Below are 23,906 nucleotides of genomic sequence, written 5' to 3' on the forward strand. Positions count from 1 at the left end.
AAGTTATAAATTGGCATTCTTTAAAGTGAAAAGGAAAGGTTTAGGTTGGACTGCAAAAGAAGCCTTCAAATATTCCAAAATTCTTTCATGTAAGAAAGTGATATTTCGGATCTCCAAAAAGGTTTCTTTTTGAGTTCCTAAAAAAGCAAAAACAATCCATTTTCATTGACGAAGCCCCATATTGAAACAACCAACCAATTGGCACTTCAGCTTTTTTTTTTAATGAAAGATTCTAACTTTCCCATAATAAATATAATCCAAATCCAAGCAGATATTGCACCTCTCCCTCCCCTATGTTAAGATTCCTAATCAAAACCAGCAGCTATAACATTTTTCAATTTAATATACAAATCAATCAAATGATAAAATATCCAAGGAAATTTGTAGGATGGATATTAGATTCAAGGTAGAGCATTGATGTTATCAACAACTTTACCAAGTGACCACCTAGCCAGAAAGTGGAAATTTGAGCATCAATCTACTTTGGTCAAATGGAGAATTTATTGTTGTCTCAGATGAATTATCACTTCAAGTTGTACAAAAATAGTGCATAGATTCTAAGGCATAAAATAAGTAGTATAGCATTATACATTTCTAGACAGAACAGTCAGTGATCAAAGTGACTGCTCAAAATATATATGTGTGTGTGTGTTTGTTTAAGTGTATCATCATATACATCAGCTTAGACTTACATGATGAAGCATAATAAAAACAAGAAGATATTAATCTTTCATATTCTTTCCTCTTTTTTTCTTTGAAACGGAGATAAATTTCTTTATTAATATAAAAACTCTATGTACAAGAGAAACTAGGGGAGATTCGTTTCCAAATATTCAGGGTTTATTCAAGTGAAAGAAGTTTTAGCAAATAGATTTTCTAAGCAGAAGTTTGAACCTCTAAATAACCCTTTGCTCCTGAGTTTCAATTAAAAACGCTTTTTGAAGCACTTAGAAAATACTCCCTCCTTGTTGAGGGTCCGAATCAGGAATTCAGACTTTCAAGCTTTGCTCTAGCCGCATCAAGTTTTTCTAAAAAGAGAAAATAGCCAATCAAAATGGTGAGGTGGGATCAAAACCAAGTAGTTAATTGAACTTCATAAATTAGAAGGAGAAACCAAGTTCAAACAGAAAAAAGATCATCTACATGTCAACAACTCAAAAATGATTTTAACTCTCACATAAAAAGGCAAACGTTTTTCCAGTTACTAATTTGTGGCTTGCGCTGCGTTTCAATTACGTCCCTGGACTATAAAAAGTTTCACTTAACCCCCTTTGAACTTTGACATTTTGCTATATATCTAACATTTATTGATATCTATTCAATTCTTTTAACCACACTTCCACAATATATTTTCAAAAACGAAAATTATTTCCTCGAATGGATACTCAAAACCTTTTGAGTCATAAAAACACTGATGAAATTGCCTAAAATGAGGAAGTAAATTAGGTTGAATTGAGAGGGAAGACATAAAAGATGGGGTCTAGAAATTTGTTAAAGCAAATATTCTTACTCTGTTCCGAAGTAGTTGCTTTTTGAACAGTTGTGCGAAAAAACAGGTTTCCGTTTTTCTGAAAGACAGCCTGCAATTTGCAATAGTAATGGTCAGAATGAGTGAAACATTGCTCAGAGAGAGGCGATGGCTGTTCATCTTTTAATCTTCTTGATGCTTTTCTCCCCAAAAGTAGGAAACCTAAGTTTCATTGAACAGAATAAAAAGAAAATACAAAGACATAAAAAAAATCCATAAAAAATATAGAACTCCAATCCAATGAAATCCAACTATGATCATAATCACGAAAGGACCTTAGTTACTGAAGTGATATTATGTGTTCAACCATCCTGAGTTGACCTAGTGTTAAAAAATGATAAACAATCCTAAAAAGTGTCAAAAGAAGTCATGAATTCAATCCATAGTTGTCATTTGCTTAGAATTTAATATCCTACTGAAGGCTTTCTAATGTGTCAGCTTGTCCATGAAATTAGTCACAAACACTCATGGATATAAAAAAAATTGTGTTCATCCACATATTAATGCTTCCACTAATATTTGCAGAAATGAAACAATTTAGGCAACATCTGTACATGTTCTTGTAAGAATATCAATTGATTCACATGAATGTTTTCACATATATTTCCATTAATTTGAGACATTTTAATCCTTCATTAGAGCTCAACAAAATGAAAAATAGAGCAATCAGAAGTCACTACCAAACTAACATTCTTAGAAACAATAAGAAGAAAAAAAACCAGAAGTCCGTCTAGTGTTTCAAAAATACCTAAAATCGAATCCAAAAGAAGATGAGTTCAACAATTATTGGAAGACTCAAAACCTAGATTAACATGTAATAAAGATTTCAGTTCCACTTAGACCCTAGTAACTAGCGCAGCTAAGAAAAGAAAAACAGGCAGAGTTCGGAAAATTTTTCCAAACGGAATGACAGTACATAGTTGTACATCTAGTACAAATTTGACGAAGAAGACAAAGTAGTAGTGAAGGAACGCGGTAGGGCATACTCTGGTAGAGGAAAGATGATTGAGCTCTGCAATGGCGACCTCAAGACTTCTCATCTGTTTTGTAATTTCCAGTTTCTGTTCTTCCATTGTAATCGACGGGGACGCCGCCGTGCTTAAACCACCGTCGGCAGCCATTTGCCGACAGATCTCACCCGCGATTCGATTGCTTGGTTTCGTTTCGGGTAAAGTGAAGTGATCTTAGAAGGGAAGCAGATGCTGGGCAAAACAATAGGCCCATCTTTTTTAACTCAATACAAGCCCAATTCTTTGCCCATGAAATTGGACGGAATGACGTTGGTATTTTAGAGAGAAAAAACGAAATTAATAAGTTTTATAGAAAATACCCTCATGCGTTTTTTTTTTTTGTAATTCTCGCTTTGTGCCGATTACGTGGTATGCTATAATTTTCATTGTATTTTAAAACGTATCAAATATTTGTAAAGCGTGTTAGATCCTAACCGAGTCTGAATGCCTTTTGAGTACCAGCCTCCAAATTTCCAGTAGTTCGATGGAAAGGACAATCTAAAACAACACATCGCCCACTTCATCGAATCATACAAGAATGTAGGATCAAGAGAAGATCAATTAGTCAGAAAGACGAGTCACCGTTCGTGAAGTCGCCAAAAGGCTTGAAGGTTGGTGACATTGAAGTCTTAAAAAAAAGCTTCACTACACCACTAACTAAGATAACAAAGCAGAAGATAAAGATAGACCTGACGGAAGTGAACTTGCCCTAAAGGCGGATGCAAGACGGATTCGACTCCAAGGCTTACTAATTGATGGCGAAAGCAGGTTATCATCCTTGCCTAAAGAGTGGAGATATGCTAAATCCCATCCCAAAGATTTAATTCTTGGCAATCCTGAACAAGGTGTCAAAACTCGTTATTCTCTTAATTTATTTAGTAATCTTGCTTTTGTGTCTCAAATTGAACCTAAAAGTTTTAAAGATACCGAATGTGATGAGTTTTGGATTTTAGCTATGCAAGAAGAATTAAATCAATTTGAAAGGAACAAAGTTTGGGAATTAGGCCCTAGGTCTTTTAATGCATCTATAATTGGAACTAAATGAGTTTTTAGAAATAAGATGGATGAAAATGGAAATATCATTAGAAATAAAGTTGAACCTGTAGCTCAAGGTTATTGTAAAAAAGAAGGTATAGATTATGACGAGACTTTTGCACCGGTTGCTAGATTAGAAACTATTGGAATGCTGCTTGCTTTTGCATCTTATAAGAATTTCATTATATATCAAATGAATGTAAAAAAATGCTTTTTTAAGGAGGCGTTTGGGGTGTGAGGTGAGTTATTATAATTTGTGGTTATTATAGTCTGTAGATTATAATAGTTTATGAGTTATTATAATATGTGTTTGGGATGCAGATTATTATAGTTTTGATTATTATAATCTATGTTTGGGATGTAGATTATTATAGTTTGGATTATTATAATCTATGTTTGGGGAAGTAAGGAATAATGAAATGAGAGAGTGAGGAATAATAACATATATGAGAGATGAGAGGTGATCAAGAATAGTGAAATGGAGGAGTGATTGAATAGTGAAAAGAGGGAGTGAGGAATAGGAGAAATAAGGAAAAAGGTAGAATAGTTCTAATCCTAGGATTATGATAATCCTTGGGGCAAACATGAAGCCACTCCTTCATAATCTGAGGGTCAAACGACCCCTAAATGGTTATATATTGGAGGAGGTTTACGTAGAACAATCTCTGAGTTTAGAAAGTTTTGATTTACCTAATCATGTTTATAAGTTGAAAAGGGCTTTTTGTGGCTTAAAACAAGCTTTAAGAGCTTGGTATGATAGACTTAACAACTTTTTACTTGAGAATGACTTTAAGATTTGAAAGTTAATAATACTCTCTTTATTAAAGTTAAAAGCATGACATGCTTACAGTGAAAATTTATGTGGATGATACTATATTTTGTTCTACTAATTCATCTTTGTGTGAAGAATTTTCCAAGTGTATGCATAATGAATTTGAGATGAGTATAATGGAATAACTTAGTTTTTTCCTTGGTCTTCAAATCAAACAACTCAAGGATGACATCTTCATAAGTCAAGAAAAATACACAAGGAATTTGCTCAAGAAATTCAAATTCAATGAAGGTAAAGTTGCAAAAACTCCTATGAGCACTACCACTAAGCTTGACAAAGATGAAAAAGGTAAATGTGTGGATATAAAGACTTATCGAGGTATGATTTGATCTTTACTTTATTTGACTGCTAGTAGACCTGATATCATGTTTAGTGTATGTCTTCGTGCTGGATTTCAATCTTGTTCTAAAGAATCACATTTGCATGTTGTTAAAATAATACTTAAATATTTGCTTGGAACTATTGATGTTGGATTATGGTATCCTATAAATGTTGAGTTTAATTTGGTAGGATATTCCGATGTAGATTTTGTTGGTAGTTTACTTGAACATAAAAGTATTAGTGGGGCTTGCCAATTTCTTGGTAGTTCTTTAGTATCTTGGTTTAGTAAAAAGTAAAATTCGGTTGCTTTATCCACTACCATATTGCGATTGCTAGTTTTTGTGCACAAATTCTTTGGATGAAAAAAACTCTTTGTGATTTTGGATTAAAATTTGATAATGTGCATATATTTTGTGATAATACTAGTGCAATAAATTTGACTAAGAATCCTATTCATCATTCTAGAACTAAGCATATAGATATTAGACATCACTTTATTAGAGAGCATGTGCAAAATGGTCATATTACTCTTGAGTTTGTGAGCTCTAATAATCAATTAGCGGATATATTTATCAAGCCTTTGAATGAAGATAGTTTTTGTAAAACTAGGTTTGAGCTTGGAATTATTCGTTGGAATTATCTTGATTATATAGCTTACTTGATGTTGTTACCGAATTCATATTTTTAGATATTTTGTATGTGTCCATATTTTTTTTTGGAGAGCTTACTTCCTTGTTATTCTTTTTTATGATTCCAAAATGAGAGAAAGTATAAGAAAAATATGTTTTCATGAATTTGTTGCATAATTGTTTCTATTGAATAATGCATATTTTTAAAGGAAAAATTAATTAAGAGGGAAGAAGTTTCTCTTTTGATTGTTTTCAAGTATGGTCTATGTGTCTTGATAATAGAATTACTTGTCGATCACGTGTGTTTCAAGTTATTTTTCTTCAATGATTTGTCATCATAAAAAAGGGGAGATATTTTTCATTATTAAACTTTACCAGGGTAAAAACCAACATTGTTATTCTCTCTAAAGCTTTCAATTTTTATTCTTTTCATCTTATCCTTGAGAGAATTTTGTATTGTGAGGATTAATGATTGAGAGCTTCTCACTCTTTTAGAGAGTCTTCTTTTGCGTGTGATTTAAAACTTAACATATTGTAACGGTTGAATTCTAACAAGTGAAAAAAATCGAGTTTACTCTTGAACCTAAAAAATGAGCAGTATCAGTTCGACTCTAATTCGTGGAAAGAGTCAAAAGAAGATTTTCAATCAAAATCCCAAAATGTGCTCGAAAAAGTGGATGTAGGTTGAGTTTAACCGAACCACCATAAAATTACACTGTTTTGTTCTCTAACTGTTTTCTAATTATTTGTGCGTTTATTTTTAGTTACATATTCTTGTTGGTTGAGTTTGATTGCATACTCTAATTAATATATTTTTTTATCAATACTGTTATTTAACATTTTTAGAAAGATTCTTTATTTAATTTAAAAATTATATAATTAATTTAATTTAAGTTTATTTGTTAAAAAAAATCTAATTAAACTCTATTTAACCCCTTTAGATTGTCATACTGATCTAACAATTGGTATCAGACCAAGATTGTTCATTTTGAAATTTTAATTTCTTGATAAACTTTATCGTTAGAGCATTATGGCAAAGCAAATGAGATTATTAAAGGTCAATCTAATTTAAGACCTCCTTATTTTGATAGTTCAAATTATGCATATTGGAAAGCTAGAATGAAAATTTATTTGGAATCTATTCACTAAACCCTAAATCCTAATGAATGTAGTTTCAAATCATGCATATCAAATAATTAAACCATATTCACCCCTCTAGGATTTTCACACAGATCCAACAATATTCTCTCTCGAATGTATATTTTGTTGGGTAGATCTTTCTTGTCAAATAACGAATGTAGATTCTTCCAAACCTCATGGGCCGTTGATTCTTCAATTACTTGTTGAAGTACATTATCTAAAATATTCAATAACAGTGTTGTATAGGCTACTTCCATATTTTGCTCTTGATCATTTTTAAACTGTTGTAGGAAGTTCTTCTACATCTTCAAGAGCTTTTCCTACCTTCTGTTATGTCAGGATTGCTATAATTTTCTTAGCCCACAAAGTAAAATCTCCTGTCCCTGCATGTGAATTTCTCAATTTCATATTTTGTTGAAGCCATTGACGAATATCTGAGAGGAAGCTGGTTCTTGAGAGAGTTCTTGATTAACCTAGCGTTTTGATACCAATTGTTGAAATACAAGGTCAAAATTCCTTTTATTAATTTCTTTTTACTCTACACCTTCTTTATGAGTTGAACTTTAAACTTCAGTTCTTCATTTGTTTTGAATTAGAGACCATGAAGGAATCAACTCTACAGAAAAAGGATTATGATGAAAATCAGATTTAGAGTGATTCAACAATGGAAGCCTACATTCACACACCTCACTCCAAATTCTTTTTCCTTAATGAATATGGATAAGGAAACTGTTTAGACTAATTCTCTTTTACTCTTTACTCTTTAATCTTTACAATTAATCAATTCATCAGTGAATGAAATCTCATACCATTACTCAAAGTCCACAACATGAAAGTTTTGTAGTGGAGTCCACGACATTAGAATCAATATTTCGTTGAAATGAAGCTAAACTTAATATATATTGTAATCAGACTCTTTATAATTATTATTAAAATACAAAATTCAACAATATGAGGAGGAATGTCCCTCGCCCCTTGACAAATCCACTTCTGCTGTTAGCCCTTTTTATCTATTGATACAAGACATCACTGAGATGGGACATGGTAGAGAATTTTTGTTTATAGAAAGTTAATTAATTATTTATGTATTTGTTTATTAACATGTACTTCATTTTCTTCTGTTATCTGTATCTCCTCACAACAAATATACATACCTATATTCGTATATATTTGAGTGGAGCTGGATGAAAGAAAATCAAAGGATTGGGAGAATATCTCCCTGAAGCAACTCTCCTTGTTGAAAATTCACATTTCCAATTTTTTCTTAGAAGTCAAAACTACAAAACTCTATGTATAACAATAATACTAATCCTCCAAATACTCACTTTCCACATACCTTTGTGAAAGCCAACCCGTAGGGTGAAAGAACTAATTTAGCTCATTTTTCTGGACAACACAAGAAAATATTCAACGTGTGGCTGTCACAACGCAATTGATACATACATCATAAATGTACAGCAAATGAATGTCGTTTCTCATGAAGACGGGATAGCCATTCTGCCATTAGTCAAGTTGAACTGAGTGACAAGAACTTCTTGGGGAAGGAGATGGTATTTTATGCCCAGATTCTCAAAAACCCTTTTCAGTTCCAAAATGAGGTCTGATCTTCTGTTGTTTCTTTCAGGGAAGTTTTGAAGGTTCATGGTGTGCTGCACACACAAGCTCATCTTCATCTTGTCCACATTTTCAATCTCTTTCACTACCAATGAGTGTTTTGGGCTCCAATGCTTTGGTTTGCTCTCAATGTATCTGCAAAATATTTTACATATATTAACCCAATTTTGAATTGATCCTATACCTTAAAAAAAACATTTTAAATTCTAGTCCATATGTTTGATAGAAACTCTACTAAATATTCTCTATGACAAGAATTATTCATGAAGTAATGAAATCATAGACCACATATTAAGTGTTATCAAAATCATAGAGTAAATTCTAACTCTTCCTTCAATTAAACTTTCAAGTAAGAAAACCAAAATTAATAGTTATAACTATGGTAAAATTGATTGAAAAGACATAGCTTTGTTTGTTTGAATTAATTTGATTGAAAGTATTAGAGCTATGCAAAGTAAATTAAGACATCAATTATCATTTTAAAAGATGGTTTAATCTAAAACTAAAAAATAATTTAACTAATAAAAAAAAATAACATCATGATGTTTTAAATATAATATGAATTAACAAAGAGGATAAAAAATTGAAGTTGTTCTATATTCTCTCACATGTGGGTTCAAGTGTTCATATAATGTTCAACACAAGAAACTATTGATATTGAAAGGAAAAGTGAACAGCACAAATTTTGAACTAATGATGACCTAAAAACCTAAACATTTAGGCTAACGTGTAAAGTTAAACATGAATATAAACTAAAAATTAAAATTCTAAATGGGTAGGCCAGTCAAATTTAACAATTGGAACTTCGGTAAAAAAAATGTTAAAACTTGAAATTTAATATCTCAATTTTTTAAAAGATTTGATTCCTAATACGTAAATAATCTTTTAATTACTCTGAAATGTCCAAAAATAGTATAAATGTCTAATAGCTTCCTGCACATTCAATTCTACCACCATATTGTTGAAGATTTTTAAAAAGTACAACATACATTAAACATAATTTATATCTAGTAACGAGATTTGAACTCTTAAAATAACGACTAATTAAAAATGTCAAATAGATCAAAATTTATTTTGCAAAATTGAAATTAACTTAAAATAACGACTAATTAAAAATGTCAAATAGATCAAAATTTATTTTGCAAAATTGAAATTAAGAATTTGTGTTACACACGAAATTGAAAGTTTAGCAAGTCACTAGTTCAAACAACCAAATGCTTTTTTCCAGAGACTAAACTTTGTACTTTCAAGGTATTTGTTAAAAAAGTTTTTAACTTGTATAACAGTTGAGTATAAAACTCAAGATTATAATTGTGATGATTATGAATCAGATTATCATGTATGATATAGGTATAAGAATGTAATGTGTAAACATCTCTAAAACCTAAAACGTAATGCGTTTTTAACAAAGGAAGATGAGAATGCTTACATTTGCATTGCCTTCCTGAGGGCTGTGATGATGTCAAAAGAAGTGGAGACGTCAATGGTGAAATCGACTGTATCCGACATGTCGGGACTTCTTCTGAAATTGCTGATCGGCTTCGTCAGCAGAACCGAGTTGGGATAGTAAATCTTCTCATTGTCGAATCTCAAGAACACCGTCGACAAAATATTCATCTCTTCTACAAACATCTGAAAACAAGAAATCACCCAATTCCTATAAATTGCGGTTTAAAATGGTTACAGGAAGCATCAATATTGAGTATTCAAAAGCAAGAGTAACAGCGTAAATTTTAAAATCAGTGGACTGAATGTATACAAACAAAACTAAGAACTTAAAATTATAGTATTACAATGTTTGAGGTACCAATTATAGTAGTTGTATTTTCATCTATTATAAACTACCATCGTTAATTGTATTACAATTTCAAATCTGTATATACTATTCTCTACCTATCATATATATATATATTTATTTCCCTCCTTATGTAATGAAATAAGAAAGGGTGGCTGAAATATAATAAAGATTACTATAAATAAAGAGTTGTTGGGATGAGTGAGAAATTTAACGGAAAAATTAGAATAGCCGTAAAACATGAAAATAATAGAAAAAAGTTTAATTGAGAATTGTAGAAACAAAATGTGTTTGATATAACAAGTTGACTCAAAAGGCTTGATTCAAACTTGAATTTTAGATTACACTACAAACTCATTCAATTATGACTCCAAGTAGTTCTAAATAGTCTACGTTTCAAATATATATTAATATAACTTATAGACTATAATAAAATTAATGTCCCAAACCTCCTTAACATCTATTTAGTAATTTATTCGTTAAATTTTAAGTCTGGTGGCAACTAAGTTTTAGATTGGTATAAATTTTTGAACTTCATAAAATGTCTAGTAAACCAAGTCTTAAATTTCAATATTGTTTTAATCGGTTCTTAAACTTTCCATCTAATTATATAGCAAGGAAAGGACTAGAAAAAACATTTTAAATTCCATATAAACTTGTAACTTCTAAGACATCATTCGTATTCCTAACAACATATACTTACATGGACGCCATCGATGACGCAGCGATCGCCAACATCAAAAGGATGCATGACAAAGACGAAGATGATTGATTCAAAGATGGTTTTGCAGGTGTTTTGGAACATGAATCCAACAAGGAGAAGCTGAGAGGTGATGACGAAGAGGACCTTAGTTGTGGCGACGCCAAGGACGAGAAGAGAAATGACAATGATGATCACAATGACGACTGCGCTGGCCAGCTTGTGGAGCTGCTGGACGGCGGTTTTGGTGTCGTTTAAAGAATGTGCCAATGCCTTCCGCTCAATGTAGGCATGAACCTGCATCAAAGGACATGTCAAAATTCTTATACCATTTGGAAAAGTGTGTTGAAAGAATTTAGGATGTGGGGAGATAGTTTACAAACCACCCAGTTTCTGAAAGCGGATTTGGAGATTTTTCCGGTTTCAATGGCGCCTTCAAAGAGAGGGAAAATGGTGTTCACTTCTTCATCCTTCAGGAATCTCAGTAGATCTTCCTCTTCAATGTATCTGTAAAAACATCAAAACAAAGTAAAGATTGCTTCAGTTGTTTTTCCAACCTAGTTAAATTACAAGTTTAATCCACCATCTTTTTATTTTTATAGTCTTGTTTGAAAATTGATCAGTTTCTTTCTTTTTGAGAAGCTACAAAATGAATTTGAAAGTAAGTTCTATTTCCAAGTGTTTCATGTTAAAATTACACTGTTTTTCTTTTTAGAAGATCAGTTAGACACAAGTTAAAGCCAATTTTAATAAACATAAAATTGACTGAAATTTTAATGACATAAAACACTTTTTAAGTCTAACAAGCTTACACAATATTGGGAGTATATGTTTAGAATTTTACCTTAAAAAATAAAGAGAGCACACACGTTATAACCAATTAGTTTTACAACCAACCCTTTATTAATATAATACTACAGGTAAATAATAGAAGAAATTCAAAAAATAAACTAGCATAGTTTGCGAGAAAATTTGACAAAATAAACGCTAACTCTTAAATTCCTTTATTTAATTTTTTTTAGTCAACTTCACTGCTTCAGAAATTATAATATTTCTCTCACATTATAATATAATTCTCTACAAAAACAATCATCTAGATTAGTGGAAACTCCCATCGTATCGTATCTCCATTTCTTTTCTTTTACAATAACGTGGGTCTTTTCCTTCACCATCATAATAATAAAATAATAGAGAAAAATTCTAAACTAAACCCAATAAAGTAGCTAGTAATGGCATGTGGACCCATTCAAATGCGGTTGGTTCTGATAATAAATATATTTCTTAAATCATATTAAAATAAATATAATGACTCTGACAACATGATTTCTTTTTATTCGACTCCACATACAATTTCGATAGGCTTTTATTTATTTTTTATTCAAACAAAAATTTGAAAAATATAACATAAGGTTATATGTGTCAACAACATAGCTTACCTTAATTGCATATGGTTTAGCTTCAATTTACCAAATCTAGTTAGGATAGAATGAATCAAAATATTTATAAAATATAGTAAAATTTTATATTTTATGACTAAGATAATATAATATATTAAAAAATTTTGTTATATTTTGTAAATATTTTAAACAGTTTTGTCATTTATAATATTTTTTTTTCGAGTAATAGCTAAATTTTCTAAAGTTGCATATGTAAGCCACCACCAGTATCATAATCAGACAAGTAAGAAAAAAAATTAGTTAACACATTTGTCAAAAAGTTGGCATGGATTAATTATCTAGAACTATAGCTAGAAAGAGACTAGTTAACAAATGAAAACACTAATCTGCAATCAATCAAACATATAGAAAATTAAATAAAAGAAACACTCATAAAAATGTAAATAAGAAACGCTCAGTTATTTAGACTTTTATTCAGGTGCAGCCGGGATGTACGCATCTTCTATCGATTGCAATGGCATCCCCAGCTAAACTCAATGAAGTAGTGCCATGTGCTGCACTCATCATTATTTTTCTAATTAGTCTTGTTCCACTTGATGAAACAATAAAACCATTTACAACCCTTAACTTCTCTTCTGAAAGGTTTTTATTATTATCTTACTAAATTACAAAAGGTTTGAATTAACTTTCTAATTGATTAACTTTAAAATTTAGTCACTTTTAAAAAAAAAACTGAAGTGTTTACAATGTTTAAAATAGTTTTTCTTTGGTGCATTTTTTTCTCTCATCAATTTAAGCCAACTACGTGTTCTTAAATTTCAATGGTTTGTATAATTTTTACTAAAGAAAATTTAGTTTTATAATTAATTAAGCAATAATTAGATGCACATTAAGCTGCGTTTTTCACAATCTACCTGAAAAATAGTTAAAAAAATTAATTGGAAAAAGGTAAAAAATGTCCACGTGGGAGATGCAGCAACACAGGTGCATCCCCAAGTTTTTTTCTTATTAATCTATGAACCAGTGGACAACTAAAGTTTTGTACAGTTTGAATCTACTTTTTTCTGTTTCTTTGATTTTATTATTATTGTTGTTGTTTTGGCAGGAAGAGGACAGATTAAAGTCATTGTGCATTGTACTGTCAAAAGACAAGGACATATACTTCATTTTAGAGCTGCTAAGCTGTCTTTTCTAATCAACACATCTAATGACAGTGATGGAATTTGGATCCAGAATATCTGTGGATATCTTGATATGCTTTTATAGGAACTCAATTTGTTTGGTTCCAGTATATTTTACCTATCTTCTAACTTCTACTCCACCCTTCTAAATTTTGTTTGTCTTTTGTTAGGATTATTTTGGAAAATTTTCAAATATACACCTAAACATAGATAAAACTTATTATTCAAATCTGCAGTGCTAGTAAATAAAATTTTATTATATTTTATAAATATTTTTAATGGTTGACTATTTAATTATTTTTTAAAAAAAGAAAATAAAGAAAAGGTAATCTTTTATTCAAATGTCAATAAATATAGTCTTGAAGGTGGATAGTTCTTTTTCTCAATCTACTACTGAAAAAGGATTAAGCCTACTTTTGTTTTCTTTTAAAATTTTAATGGATAGTGAAACAAAAAATAATTAGATTCAAAAAATGCAAAAAAAAAAAAAAGTTATGAAATTAAGAAGTTGAAATAAAAAATACGCATATATACGTATTTATTTATTTAACCCTGATAATTATAAAAATGACGAGTTTGAAAGTTTCATTCCGTTTTTCAAAGTAGAATGGAAAGAAGATATATTTTCCATGTATGAAATTGTGCATCCATCACAGCAAATATCCTACAAAGTTTTGTGGAATTATTTATTTATTTCATTTCATTTAAAACGTTAAAACAAAACAAAATATAATAGTTTAAAATATAAGTTTTGATTAGACATAATATTATGAGACTTATTTTGATCTTAGTTTGTGTGATTTCAAGTCTCTTACATTAGTATACTTTGATAGACGACAGCATAGAAATCCATCAATTTTTATCCATCCAAATATTTAATCATTTTTATTAGACACATACATAACCAATTGTTATTTAAATTTTAAACCTCTTTTCTATTTTTAGAAAAAAATTGAATCAAAGGATGCAATACCTACAGGACAACACCGGGCCAAAGTAACTTACCTTGTGAACAAGGACAGTTGTGTCCTGCGCGGTCCTACGTGTAGGTCCGCACAAAAGAATGAGAGATTTTCAAATACTTTTTATGTTGACCAATCACCATATCCGTAGGACCTATTTTATAAACCTAGCATAAAACTACACTCTTTAACAACTTTATATATAGGAAAATAGTAATTGGCCTGATTTAAAACATTATTTTTTTAAAAAAATCCATAAATACTTTAGAGCGTAGTTTGTTTGCCTACAATAAATAAATAACTAGAAATACTTTGGTTCTTTTTTGGGTTTTAATTCTTTAAAATAGAAATTTAAGAGAAAAAATTACGTTCACAAAAAAGCAATGGCAACATGATTCAATTTGGGTTATGCCAGATTTATGTTTTCAATTATAGAGACTTGGAATAATTTGGTGGGGCATAGATTTTTTTTCCCTTTTTAAATGAATAAAGCATAATGAAAAAAAAAACAAGCAAACCCCACACTCGACCTATCCTGAAAAAAGAAAAAAGAAAAAAGGAGAGAAAGCCACATGTACGTTCATATTTTATATGCCTCTTACATCTCAGATAGAAGCAAAGTGCTGGATTGGGGAGTAGAAAGAAAACCTTAGAATTAATTTAAAATGATTAAAAGATCTTAGCTAAACTTTAATGGTACTTAGAAAATAGTTTTTCAATGTTATGTAAATGAAACATGGGCATTTTTTGTTGTTATCAAGTGGAGCAATATTTAAAAAATTGTGAAAATGGTGAATTCCCATACTCTACAAAATATGGTACGAATAGTAGCATTGTGAATGAAAGATATTTTAATTGGGGCAATGACTTAAGATATGATACTACATTTTTTCTTTTCATTTGTGGGCACAACCAAAATTCACTTTTTCCAAAAAAAAAAAAAAAAAGATAAAAGGAGAGGAAGGGAAAAGAAACAAGTATATACATATCATCATATCGAATACTAAAATCATTTAAAAGGAGGTAAACCTAGAAATTTATGTTAAACTATATTATATACGTGTGTTACATACATAAAGGTGTATTAATTTATTAATAATTAAAAGTATGTGCTAAAAAAGAATGATTGCTGCGGAGACAAAAAAAAAAGAAAAGAAAAAATGGGTGCCATGTAATTTAAACATTTATCTTTTTAAGTATGAATTTGCAAAGAAAATGAAGTTGAACAGACTGCCTGCCACACTTCATTTTAGTAAGGATTTAAATATTAGGATTTGAGAGTATTTTGAATAAAAGGAAGACCAACTGGAGGCACTAAATTGGTTAATAAATAAAACATTGAATTAAACCATTTGGAAAAAATGATTAAAATGTTAAAAAGAAATAATATAAAATATAATTGTATTGTAGAGAGAGAAAGAGAGAGAGAGAGGAACCTGGCACCCGGCTTAGCGACATTCTTGAACACTCTCTGAGCGCAGTTTCTCGCCTCCGATTCACTTGTAATCTCCGATTCGGCGTTGGCAAAATCATCCACCGTCCTCGATATCGTCGACAGTCCCGACGATCTCACATAGCTCACCAATCTTTTCACACTCCAAGCCGACGGTCTCCTCTCCAAGCTCAGCTTCCTCAATCTCTCCATATCGATCTTCTGACAAGAATCCTGCCGTTTCGATCTCGACAAAGTCTGTCCTCCTCCGCCCTCCCGCCACCGCGCTGGCAGTGATTTCGACATATGTACCAACCGCCGCCGACGATTTACTTCCTTATCCCTCTCCTCCTCGTCCAGTGGCGGTCCGGATAGTGTCTCGAGGATGTAGTGGTTGAACACGCTCTCCTTCATTCGATCGAAGAACGTCGCGACGTGGAACGAGGATGCAAGAACTTTCACGAGAAGGATCTTGAGAAGCCAGATGGTGGCGCCGATTAGGACGGCGATTAAGAATCGGAAAACCTTTAGGAGGACTTTATTGTTGTGGTGAACGTCCGGGAACATTATCATCCAAGCGATTAGAACTAGCCCCAACCAAGCGCAGTTCTGGAAGCTCTTGCGGAGACCGTAGACGAAATACAAGACTCGTTCACGGAGCATGAAGTTTCGTTCGATTACGAAGACAAGGACTCCGACAAGCCATTCCGAAACCAAACGTCCACAGAAAACCACCATTACGATTAAGCACCACTTCCAGACCTCTAAGCTCCAAATCTGCTTCTCTTGAAGCGATTCAAGTGTTAGAGCACAGATTAAGCAAGTGGTTATGGTGAGGAACAATATCCATTCAATTAACACTCGTTTATTGATCTTCTTCCGCTTACCCTTCCTTCTCCGTCTTCGTCCGGCTTTACGTTCGTTCTCATTTTCCGGTCCGATTTCTCCGTCTTCGTAGTCGGAGGAAGAGGAAGAAGATGAAGATGAAGAAGTTGAGTCTTCTTGTTGTAGCGGAGGTTGAAGGAGATCTGTAGATTCAGGGATGGTTTTGGGAGTGGAAAGAGGGTAGTTAGGTTCATCGAAGCGGGATTTTGGTTTAGTTCTGAGACGACGGAGGGTTTTGGTTCTGGTGGGGGTGGGGGTGGTGGTGGGAGAGGGTGAAATTTGTTCCTTGTCCGGTGGGTCGATGGTGAGGACTAGATGGTCATTATCTGACTTTCGGACGTCCATGAATGAATGGGGGGATTGAGGTGTGTAGTGAAGTGAAGAAGTGGGCAATGGAAATTTATAATAGGTGGATTTAAGAGAGGGAAATGTGAAACGCCATGGAGCTTAAGGAACATTTTGTAAAAATATAAAAAAATATAAAAAATAAAAAATGTGGTTTAAAAGGCAAAAATGAAATGATTGAATGTGAAGACGACGAAGCAGCCGCATTGAGGTGATTTTATTTCTCATTTTCCCCTTTTTCTTTTTCAATATTATTTTATTAATACTAATAGATATTCAATTTTATTCACCTTCCTCTTCTTCTTAAGTTTGGTACACATTTTTTAGAAAATCAAACTCCAAATCCTTACTTCAATTACAACAATATTCATCATTTCTTTTTTACTATTCTTTCTCATCTCCCACACATCTTCTTTCTCTACTCTACTCGTGCTCTTCTTCTCCAATATGGACATGAGCCACACCAACCAAAACCCACGATATTGAATCACACCAACAAGACTAAACAAGATGAGCAAGCGTGACACCCAACTTACCATAGAGATTAGGCGAGATAGAAGAGAGCGAGACAAGACTACTTTTCGCATGCACATAAATGCATTTTGGTAATAATTCCATTTGAATTTGACGTCATCGAAGGGTTATTCGGCATCTATTTCAAAAAACGGGTCATTTCACTTCTTTTTTTTTCGATTTTTGGATCATCCATCTATTGGATTCATTTTTATTCAAATATACATGTTTATGAAGTAGTTTATCTCTTTATTGTTTCTACTTTTACGTTTATCGAAAAATTTCAACTTTTCTCTCTACTTTTATTTTTCACATTTATTTAGTAAATTTATCCTTTTTTTATGAGTCAAGTGATCTCAAACTTCTCAACAATTCAATTCTTTAAAACATTAAAGCTTATTTTCGCTTAAAAATTCAAAATTAATCATTGTTTTTAAAGTTTAGAAACTTAATTTAAAATTTTCATATACTTTTAAAAAATAGAAACCCAAATATTTTAAAATATGATCCATTCAACAACAAAATCTAAATCCACATTTACATTATATTAGCAAACGCAGGTCTCAATTATTAAATAGATATAGAACATATGCAAAATTCAAATAGAATAGACTAATAATGTATGTTTTGATTATTAAAAAGAAAGAAAAAGTTAGAATTAGTCTTTCATTTTCATGCGTCCAAATTATTTTAATACGACTTTCATCATGAAAGTCATTGACAAATGTGAATATGAGTTTAAATAGATTTTCATTAATAAAAGTTATTGATATTTATCGAGATGAATCTAACTTAGCATGCATTCCCTTTAATAAAAGATTGATAGATTTGTGGGTATGAAATTTTAAATTTAGAAACCATATATATATAAGATAAAAAATATTGGAATGAATGTGACAATTAGTAAAATATGCTCGGATTGACATTACTTTTCCTTTCACAACCTTTACATTATTACATTATTAGAAGGCAAGAGAAAAAAAAAAGAGAGAACTAATTAAGAAGAGTGGTTATCTTCAAGCTAAATCACCATCATCATCCTATGTCTTTAGGCATAAGAAGCATTCTCAAAATTATTGTTAGGTGAACTAAATCTGATTTTGAATATCGAGAAAGTATCATTTAATTAGAAATCTATAAAATCAATTAATACTAATTAATACATTATACTTGGTACTATGTTTGCAAATTATTTAAAGCATATACATTACTATGAAAAATCAACTTTAAAGTTATTATATATATTCTAAGAGAATTAGTTAAAAATAGGAGTGAGTTTCATATAATATATGAATTTAATTGTTACTATAATCTGAAATATTGGTATTAAAATATAATTAGCGCACGTTTGACTATTATTATTCTTTTGTAAAAACTATATGACCTTTCAAGATTTAAATTTTCCAAATCATGAGATATACTAAGATGTAGAGAGTTTTATTCTTCTCAAAAACAAAACAAAACAAGAAAAGCAAAGTCCACTTGCATAATCGAAAATTTCTCTGTCTCTTAAACATATTTTAGATTAAAATGCTAAACTTCTAACTCTTTTCAAGTCGAGAAAAGTATTTGAACCGAAACAAAAGCTTATCAAATCCACCACGAAACTTCTTATACACTATGTTACAATAATTTTAGAAAAATCAAAGATAAACACAAAAATTTAAAGTCAAAATAGAATATAAAGTTTGATAACTCATTTTAAGTGCAATATATCTACATTTAGACTGGATAGTCTGGATAGTGTGTGTGCTTGCACGTATAATTAGATTTTATTTCATAAATGTGATATAATTTGAATATTTTTTAATAGCATTTAGGTAGGATTAGTTTAGTCTTTTTTATAATGTATTAGAGTTTTATCATAAGGCTATTTAAGTCTTGCATTTAGGTTGTTTAAAATAGTTTTTGATGATGAATTAAGTTTCACCGTTTGTTCTTGTTTTTTCAAGAACATTCAAGAAGTGGGATTGAGTATTATCCTATTTGTGGAGTATTCAAATCTTAGAGCAAAGAACTCATTCTTGTTTCAAGATATTGATCTTAAGGAAATTGCCGTCTAACCCAATCCTTAGAATTGAAGTCATATTGATTTGGAAGTTTTAGTGATTGAAAATTAGGGGTTCTCATTTTGAAAGGATTCCTAATTCTAATTCGTGTGAGATTTCATATCATGGTTGATTGAGATGCAAATTGAAAATGGGAGTCGACCAAAAATGAAATGAAGATAAGAGAAACATATAGAGGTTGGGTTGAGAAGGATGACAAAGAAAGTGTGAGAGAACTAAAAAAGAAGAAGTGGGAGGCTAACACTTGGATTAAAGAAGAAGAAGATGGAGGTTATGCATTTGAGGTTTTGAGCCGTGAATTATTCGGTTAGTATATTTAGTTTTAGGGTTTTCTAACTCTATAATTTTCTTAGTTTGTGGGATGCGTTCTTATTCAATAGTTGGGCTTAAAATTTCATAGTTGGGTTTATTAAAGGGTGTGTTCGTAATATTAAAATTATTACATATATGTACATTTTGGTTCGGTTCGGTTTTCTACATTTTTTTAAATTTTGAACCAATGACTGAATCAAACCCTCGGTTCTATATATTAGTGAACAACTGGTCCCATTTTTCTAAAAGAAACCAAATTAAACCAGTCGATATGATTCAATTAGGTTCGTTGGTTTTGTCCAACTTTTGCACACCTCTACTAAGCTACGTGGAGATAAAAACGAGCATTGGCGAAGACACTGGAATGAACAAGGAGTTACTTTGTTGTTAATCATGTTCACCATCCTTTGAAGAAGAGGACCCCTTACTAGGATTCATTGAGGAAGTCAAAGAAGAGCTTAAAGCTTTAATACCCATATATTAATGGTGAAAATGAATAGAAAAATACAAACGAAATCTTTAGGCTAATTACAAATAAAGAAAAAACAATGACAATATATAACATGCATTGATTAGCACTCGTAATGTAAAACTCGCGCCTAAGTTAAGAATTAAGAAGTGAAAGTTTTGACTAAGTGTTAGACTAGGTGTTTTGTGTGATCTTCGTGGGAAGAACCAAGTGTTTCGCAGAGAAGAATTCAGCGAGAAAGCTTTGAAGTTTAAGTTTGCGGTTAGAGTTCTATGCAAGGAAAGGTTGGTTAGTTCACAAGGAAGACTTCTTAGAGTAAAAGTGTAACCTGTTGGGATTTATGTCCTAAAACTCGTAGATTGTAAATATAATCAATTGACTGTTATTAATAAAGTGTTATTATTGTAATAATTGTTATTGAATAAATTATTAATTTTGTCTTAATAACTCAAATCCAATAAACTAACATCCTAAACTGTTTAATGAGTCTTGAACAGTATGTAGAGACATATAGGAATCGATGTTCAAAATCAGCTTAAAGGGTCTATAGTATAGGGATAAGGTTGGGTACCTTATCCTGGTAACACTATTGATACGGCTCACTTTGTATTTGATACAAACGCAATGATCCAATGCGTTCGTGTAGTTGACATGCGAGTGAGGGTATCCTATCTAATGAGTTTGCATAAGACCGGACCGCGAATTAGTAACCACTAGATGTAACTCCGTTAACTAGTTAAGTTTCTATTTCACTAGGATGACCTAGGTAACTTAGTCTTAATCATGAGTGTGTTATGAACTTTTGTTCACGAGGGATTGTCCTTTGATTTGTACGGGTGAGAGTGGTCATATCGCCGACTTAATAAGCTTATCATTTTGGGGACAAGACCGAGTGGGGAGCTGGAAACATAATTACACAAGATGGAATTCACTTATTCCCTACTTTAGGGTAAGTAGATGAGTCTCTACATCTTGAACAAAGGGTCCTACCCTCTCCATGGCACAAGAGAGGTTTTTGTTTATTGGTAGGACCATAAACATGTTGTTCATTGGAGGAGCACTGGTATTTAAGGATTAGAGGTAACCCATGGGTAAAACGGTAAATTGATCCAGCTGGTGTTACGAACACTCGTGAAGGACTAACTTATTGTTATTGGTCTATATCCATGGACACAGAAATATATGTACAGTGAGAAGAGTTCAGCTATGAGTCTTTAGTGGGGTGTACACACAGTTAACGAATATTGATTAATGTGGTTAATGAGTTTAGTCAATTAATCTCATATCGTTGTAGCTTATGATCTGTAAGTCCATTAGGTCCCCTTCCTAGCTCGTAAAGGGTAATGAGATTTATTTATATTGGTTGTAATTTGAAATGTTCAAATATACTTAGGGAATTAGTTTAATGTATAATGATACATTATAATATAAAATTTGTGAAACTTTATTATAAATTTAATTTTGGATATGATTTAAAATTAATTTATGAGAGATAAAATATTTAAACGAGTTCAAATATTAATTTAATGTGAATTTGATTCATATTAAAATTATTATGAAAAAACTTATATTTGAATATGATTCAAATTTAAGTTAAGTTAAATATAATATATTTAACTTAGCTATTAATTAATTGGAGAATTAATTAATAATTTAGTTTTACTTAATTAAATTTATAAAATAATATTGCAGAGATATTCATTCAAATAAGATTTGAATGAAATATTAATTAGATATGATTTAATTAATTATATTAATATAAATGTATAAGATATTGGAGAGATATTTATTCAAATAAAATTTGAATGAAATATTAATTAAATATGATTCAATTAATTATTAACTAATTAGTTAATTGTTAATTAATTGGTAGATTTGATATTAAGAATCTCATCATTCTCTCTTGCTCCTTTTCCTATTACAAGAAGAAAAAAAAGCTATAAATATTTAGAAGAAAACAGTTTTCTTTAACGAAATTCATTAAGAAGAAAAGTAAAAGTTTTTTTTTTCTTTACAAAAAGAATTTCTCTCAAATATCTCCAAGTCTTTTCCATCCCAATTGGTTCCCACAAACCAATCTCATCCCAAAGGATAAGAAGGCCTCCGACGGGTGGTGTCTCAATTTAGAGATTGATTTGTAAATTCAGAGACGTCATCGAAAATAAGTTCTTGTATCTTATTCTTTAAAAGCATGCTTTGAATTTATTTAGAATTTTGATTCTAAAATTTTGCTAATGTACCGGTATTTTAAGATTTTCAAATTAATTTGAGAAACCGTTCTTTAAATTATTTCGTTGCCATAGGGCTTTTATCCCTTCATAACCACGCGAGAAGGTTATTTGCAAGAAAGGTTAGACGAGTAAGGTTCATCGCAGAATGAAGTTTGACGAGAAGAAGTAAGGAACGTTTAGAGGAATTTCCTAAGTGTAGTTAATGAGCCACATGTGGAATTTAAGTTAAGCATGATTAAGAATACATTTAAAGCTTACACGTGTTCCACTAAGAAGCAAGAGCTGGTTAACTGAGAAGAGTTTAAGCATGACTAAGCTAGTTTAAGAGATAAACAGAGAATTTGGTCATTAAGTAAGCACTAATATTTTGTTAAAGAGTTAAAGTGTTGTTGTTTTGCTCTTGCGAAAAGAAGAAGAAAAACAAGGTGTTAAGTGTTGTTGTTTGTTCGACGAGGCTCTGCAAAAAGAGAAGGAAGAGGAGGATCTAAAGCTAAGTATTGTGAGTGATTTTCTTTAAAATGTTTTATATTGATTTCAAGCTTTCTCTATTAAGCTCTGATGATTGAATGAGGATTTCAAATATGAAAAGCTTATATGTTTACAACATGTTTTATAATGTTTAAAACATGATTTTGATTATTGCGATTTAAGTGATTATAAAATGGTTTTCAAATCATTAGTTGCTTCCTTTGAATGAGCTAACTGTTAAGTGCATATAAGGTTAAAGACAAGACAACATATGTAGAAAAGGTCTATATGGTGGAGTGAAGCCGGTCAATGTATAAAAGGACTGCATTTTGTTAGACGGCTTGAGCAACAAGGATAAATCTATATGCTCTCGAATGTTGTTGATACAGTACTCTAAGCACGAGGTAATGAGACCAAACGTAGAGAATGATTCAGGATCCTTGACGAAAGAAATGATTGTGACTAATGGGTGTCTGTGTGAAATATATATTGACGTGATTTGTGAGTTGATCTGATTTTATTGTAAAAAATGATTACATTTGTTTCGATATGTTTTGCGAAATGATGTGTTTATTTATAAATTGATTTGTACTAAAATTTGTGATTTGGAGAAAATGATTTATCAAAGGGTATTGTGAAAAGGTTTTCATAAAATCTCATTAAGTCTTTTAGACTTACGTTTTAAAATTCCATCTTTCAGGATCAAATGTTTAGGCCAAGTAGAGAAGAATATCATTGAAGGGCTTGTAGCAAGTTGAGAAAGCTACCAGACGTTTAAATTTTTTATTAATGTCATTTATTTTGGTCAAGGTGTTGTATTTGTATGTTCATGTACTAAACTACTGTTGTTGAATAAAAGTTTAAGTTGACTTCAATTGCGTTATGTTCATCTCTATCGCTTGGTAGTTTAAAGGAGTTAAGTTTGAGTTAGACGATAAGACCAGTTTCAAGGTTTTAAGCTAAATCGCGTTCTATCCGCACTACTTCCTGCGTTCTGGTTGTTTTGCAGATCGAGGTATGACACGTAATGTCCTAATT

The 23,906-nt window shown here is 31.2% G+C and overlaps 2 protein-coding genes across 2 annotated transcripts; both read right to left on the reverse strand.

Moving 5' to 3' along the window:
• Positions 1-728: 728 nt before the first annotated feature.
• On the reverse strand, positions 729-2,750 carry LOC105434577. Its single transcript, XM_011650760.2, has 3 exons — positions 2,515-2,750; positions 1,511-1,580; positions 729-1,028 (listed from the first exon to the last, which is right to left on the reverse strand). Exons 1-3 carry the CDS (start codon positions 2,647-2,649, stop codon positions 982-984), a joined length of 252 nt encoding a protein of 83 aa, XP_011649062.1. The 5' UTR covers positions 2,650-2,750; the 3' UTR covers positions 729-981.
• Positions 2,751-7,682: 4,932 nt separating this feature from the next.
• On the reverse strand, positions 7,683-17,012 carry LOC101206752 (mechanosensitive ion channel protein 10). The gene is made up of 5 exons (XM_011650761.2): positions 15,581-17,012; positions 10,988-11,111; positions 10,608-10,901; positions 9,539-9,741; positions 7,683-8,244 (listed from the first exon to the last, which is right to left on the reverse strand). The coding sequence occupies exons 1-5, from the start codon at positions 16,804-16,806 to the stop codon at positions 7,971-7,973; spliced, it is 2,121 nt and encodes a 706-aa protein (XP_011649063.1). The 5' UTR covers positions 16,807-17,012; the 3' UTR covers positions 7,683-7,970.
• Between the last annotated feature and the right edge of the window lie 6,894 nt (positions 17,013-23,906).

This window comes from Cucumis sativus, chromosome 2 (genome assembly GCF_000004075.3).
Source record: "Cucumis sativus cultivar 9930 chromosome 2, Cucumber_9930_V3, whole genome shotgun sequence".
NCBI lineage: Eukaryota > Viridiplantae > Streptophyta > Magnoliopsida > Cucurbitales > Cucurbitaceae > Cucumis > Cucumis sativus.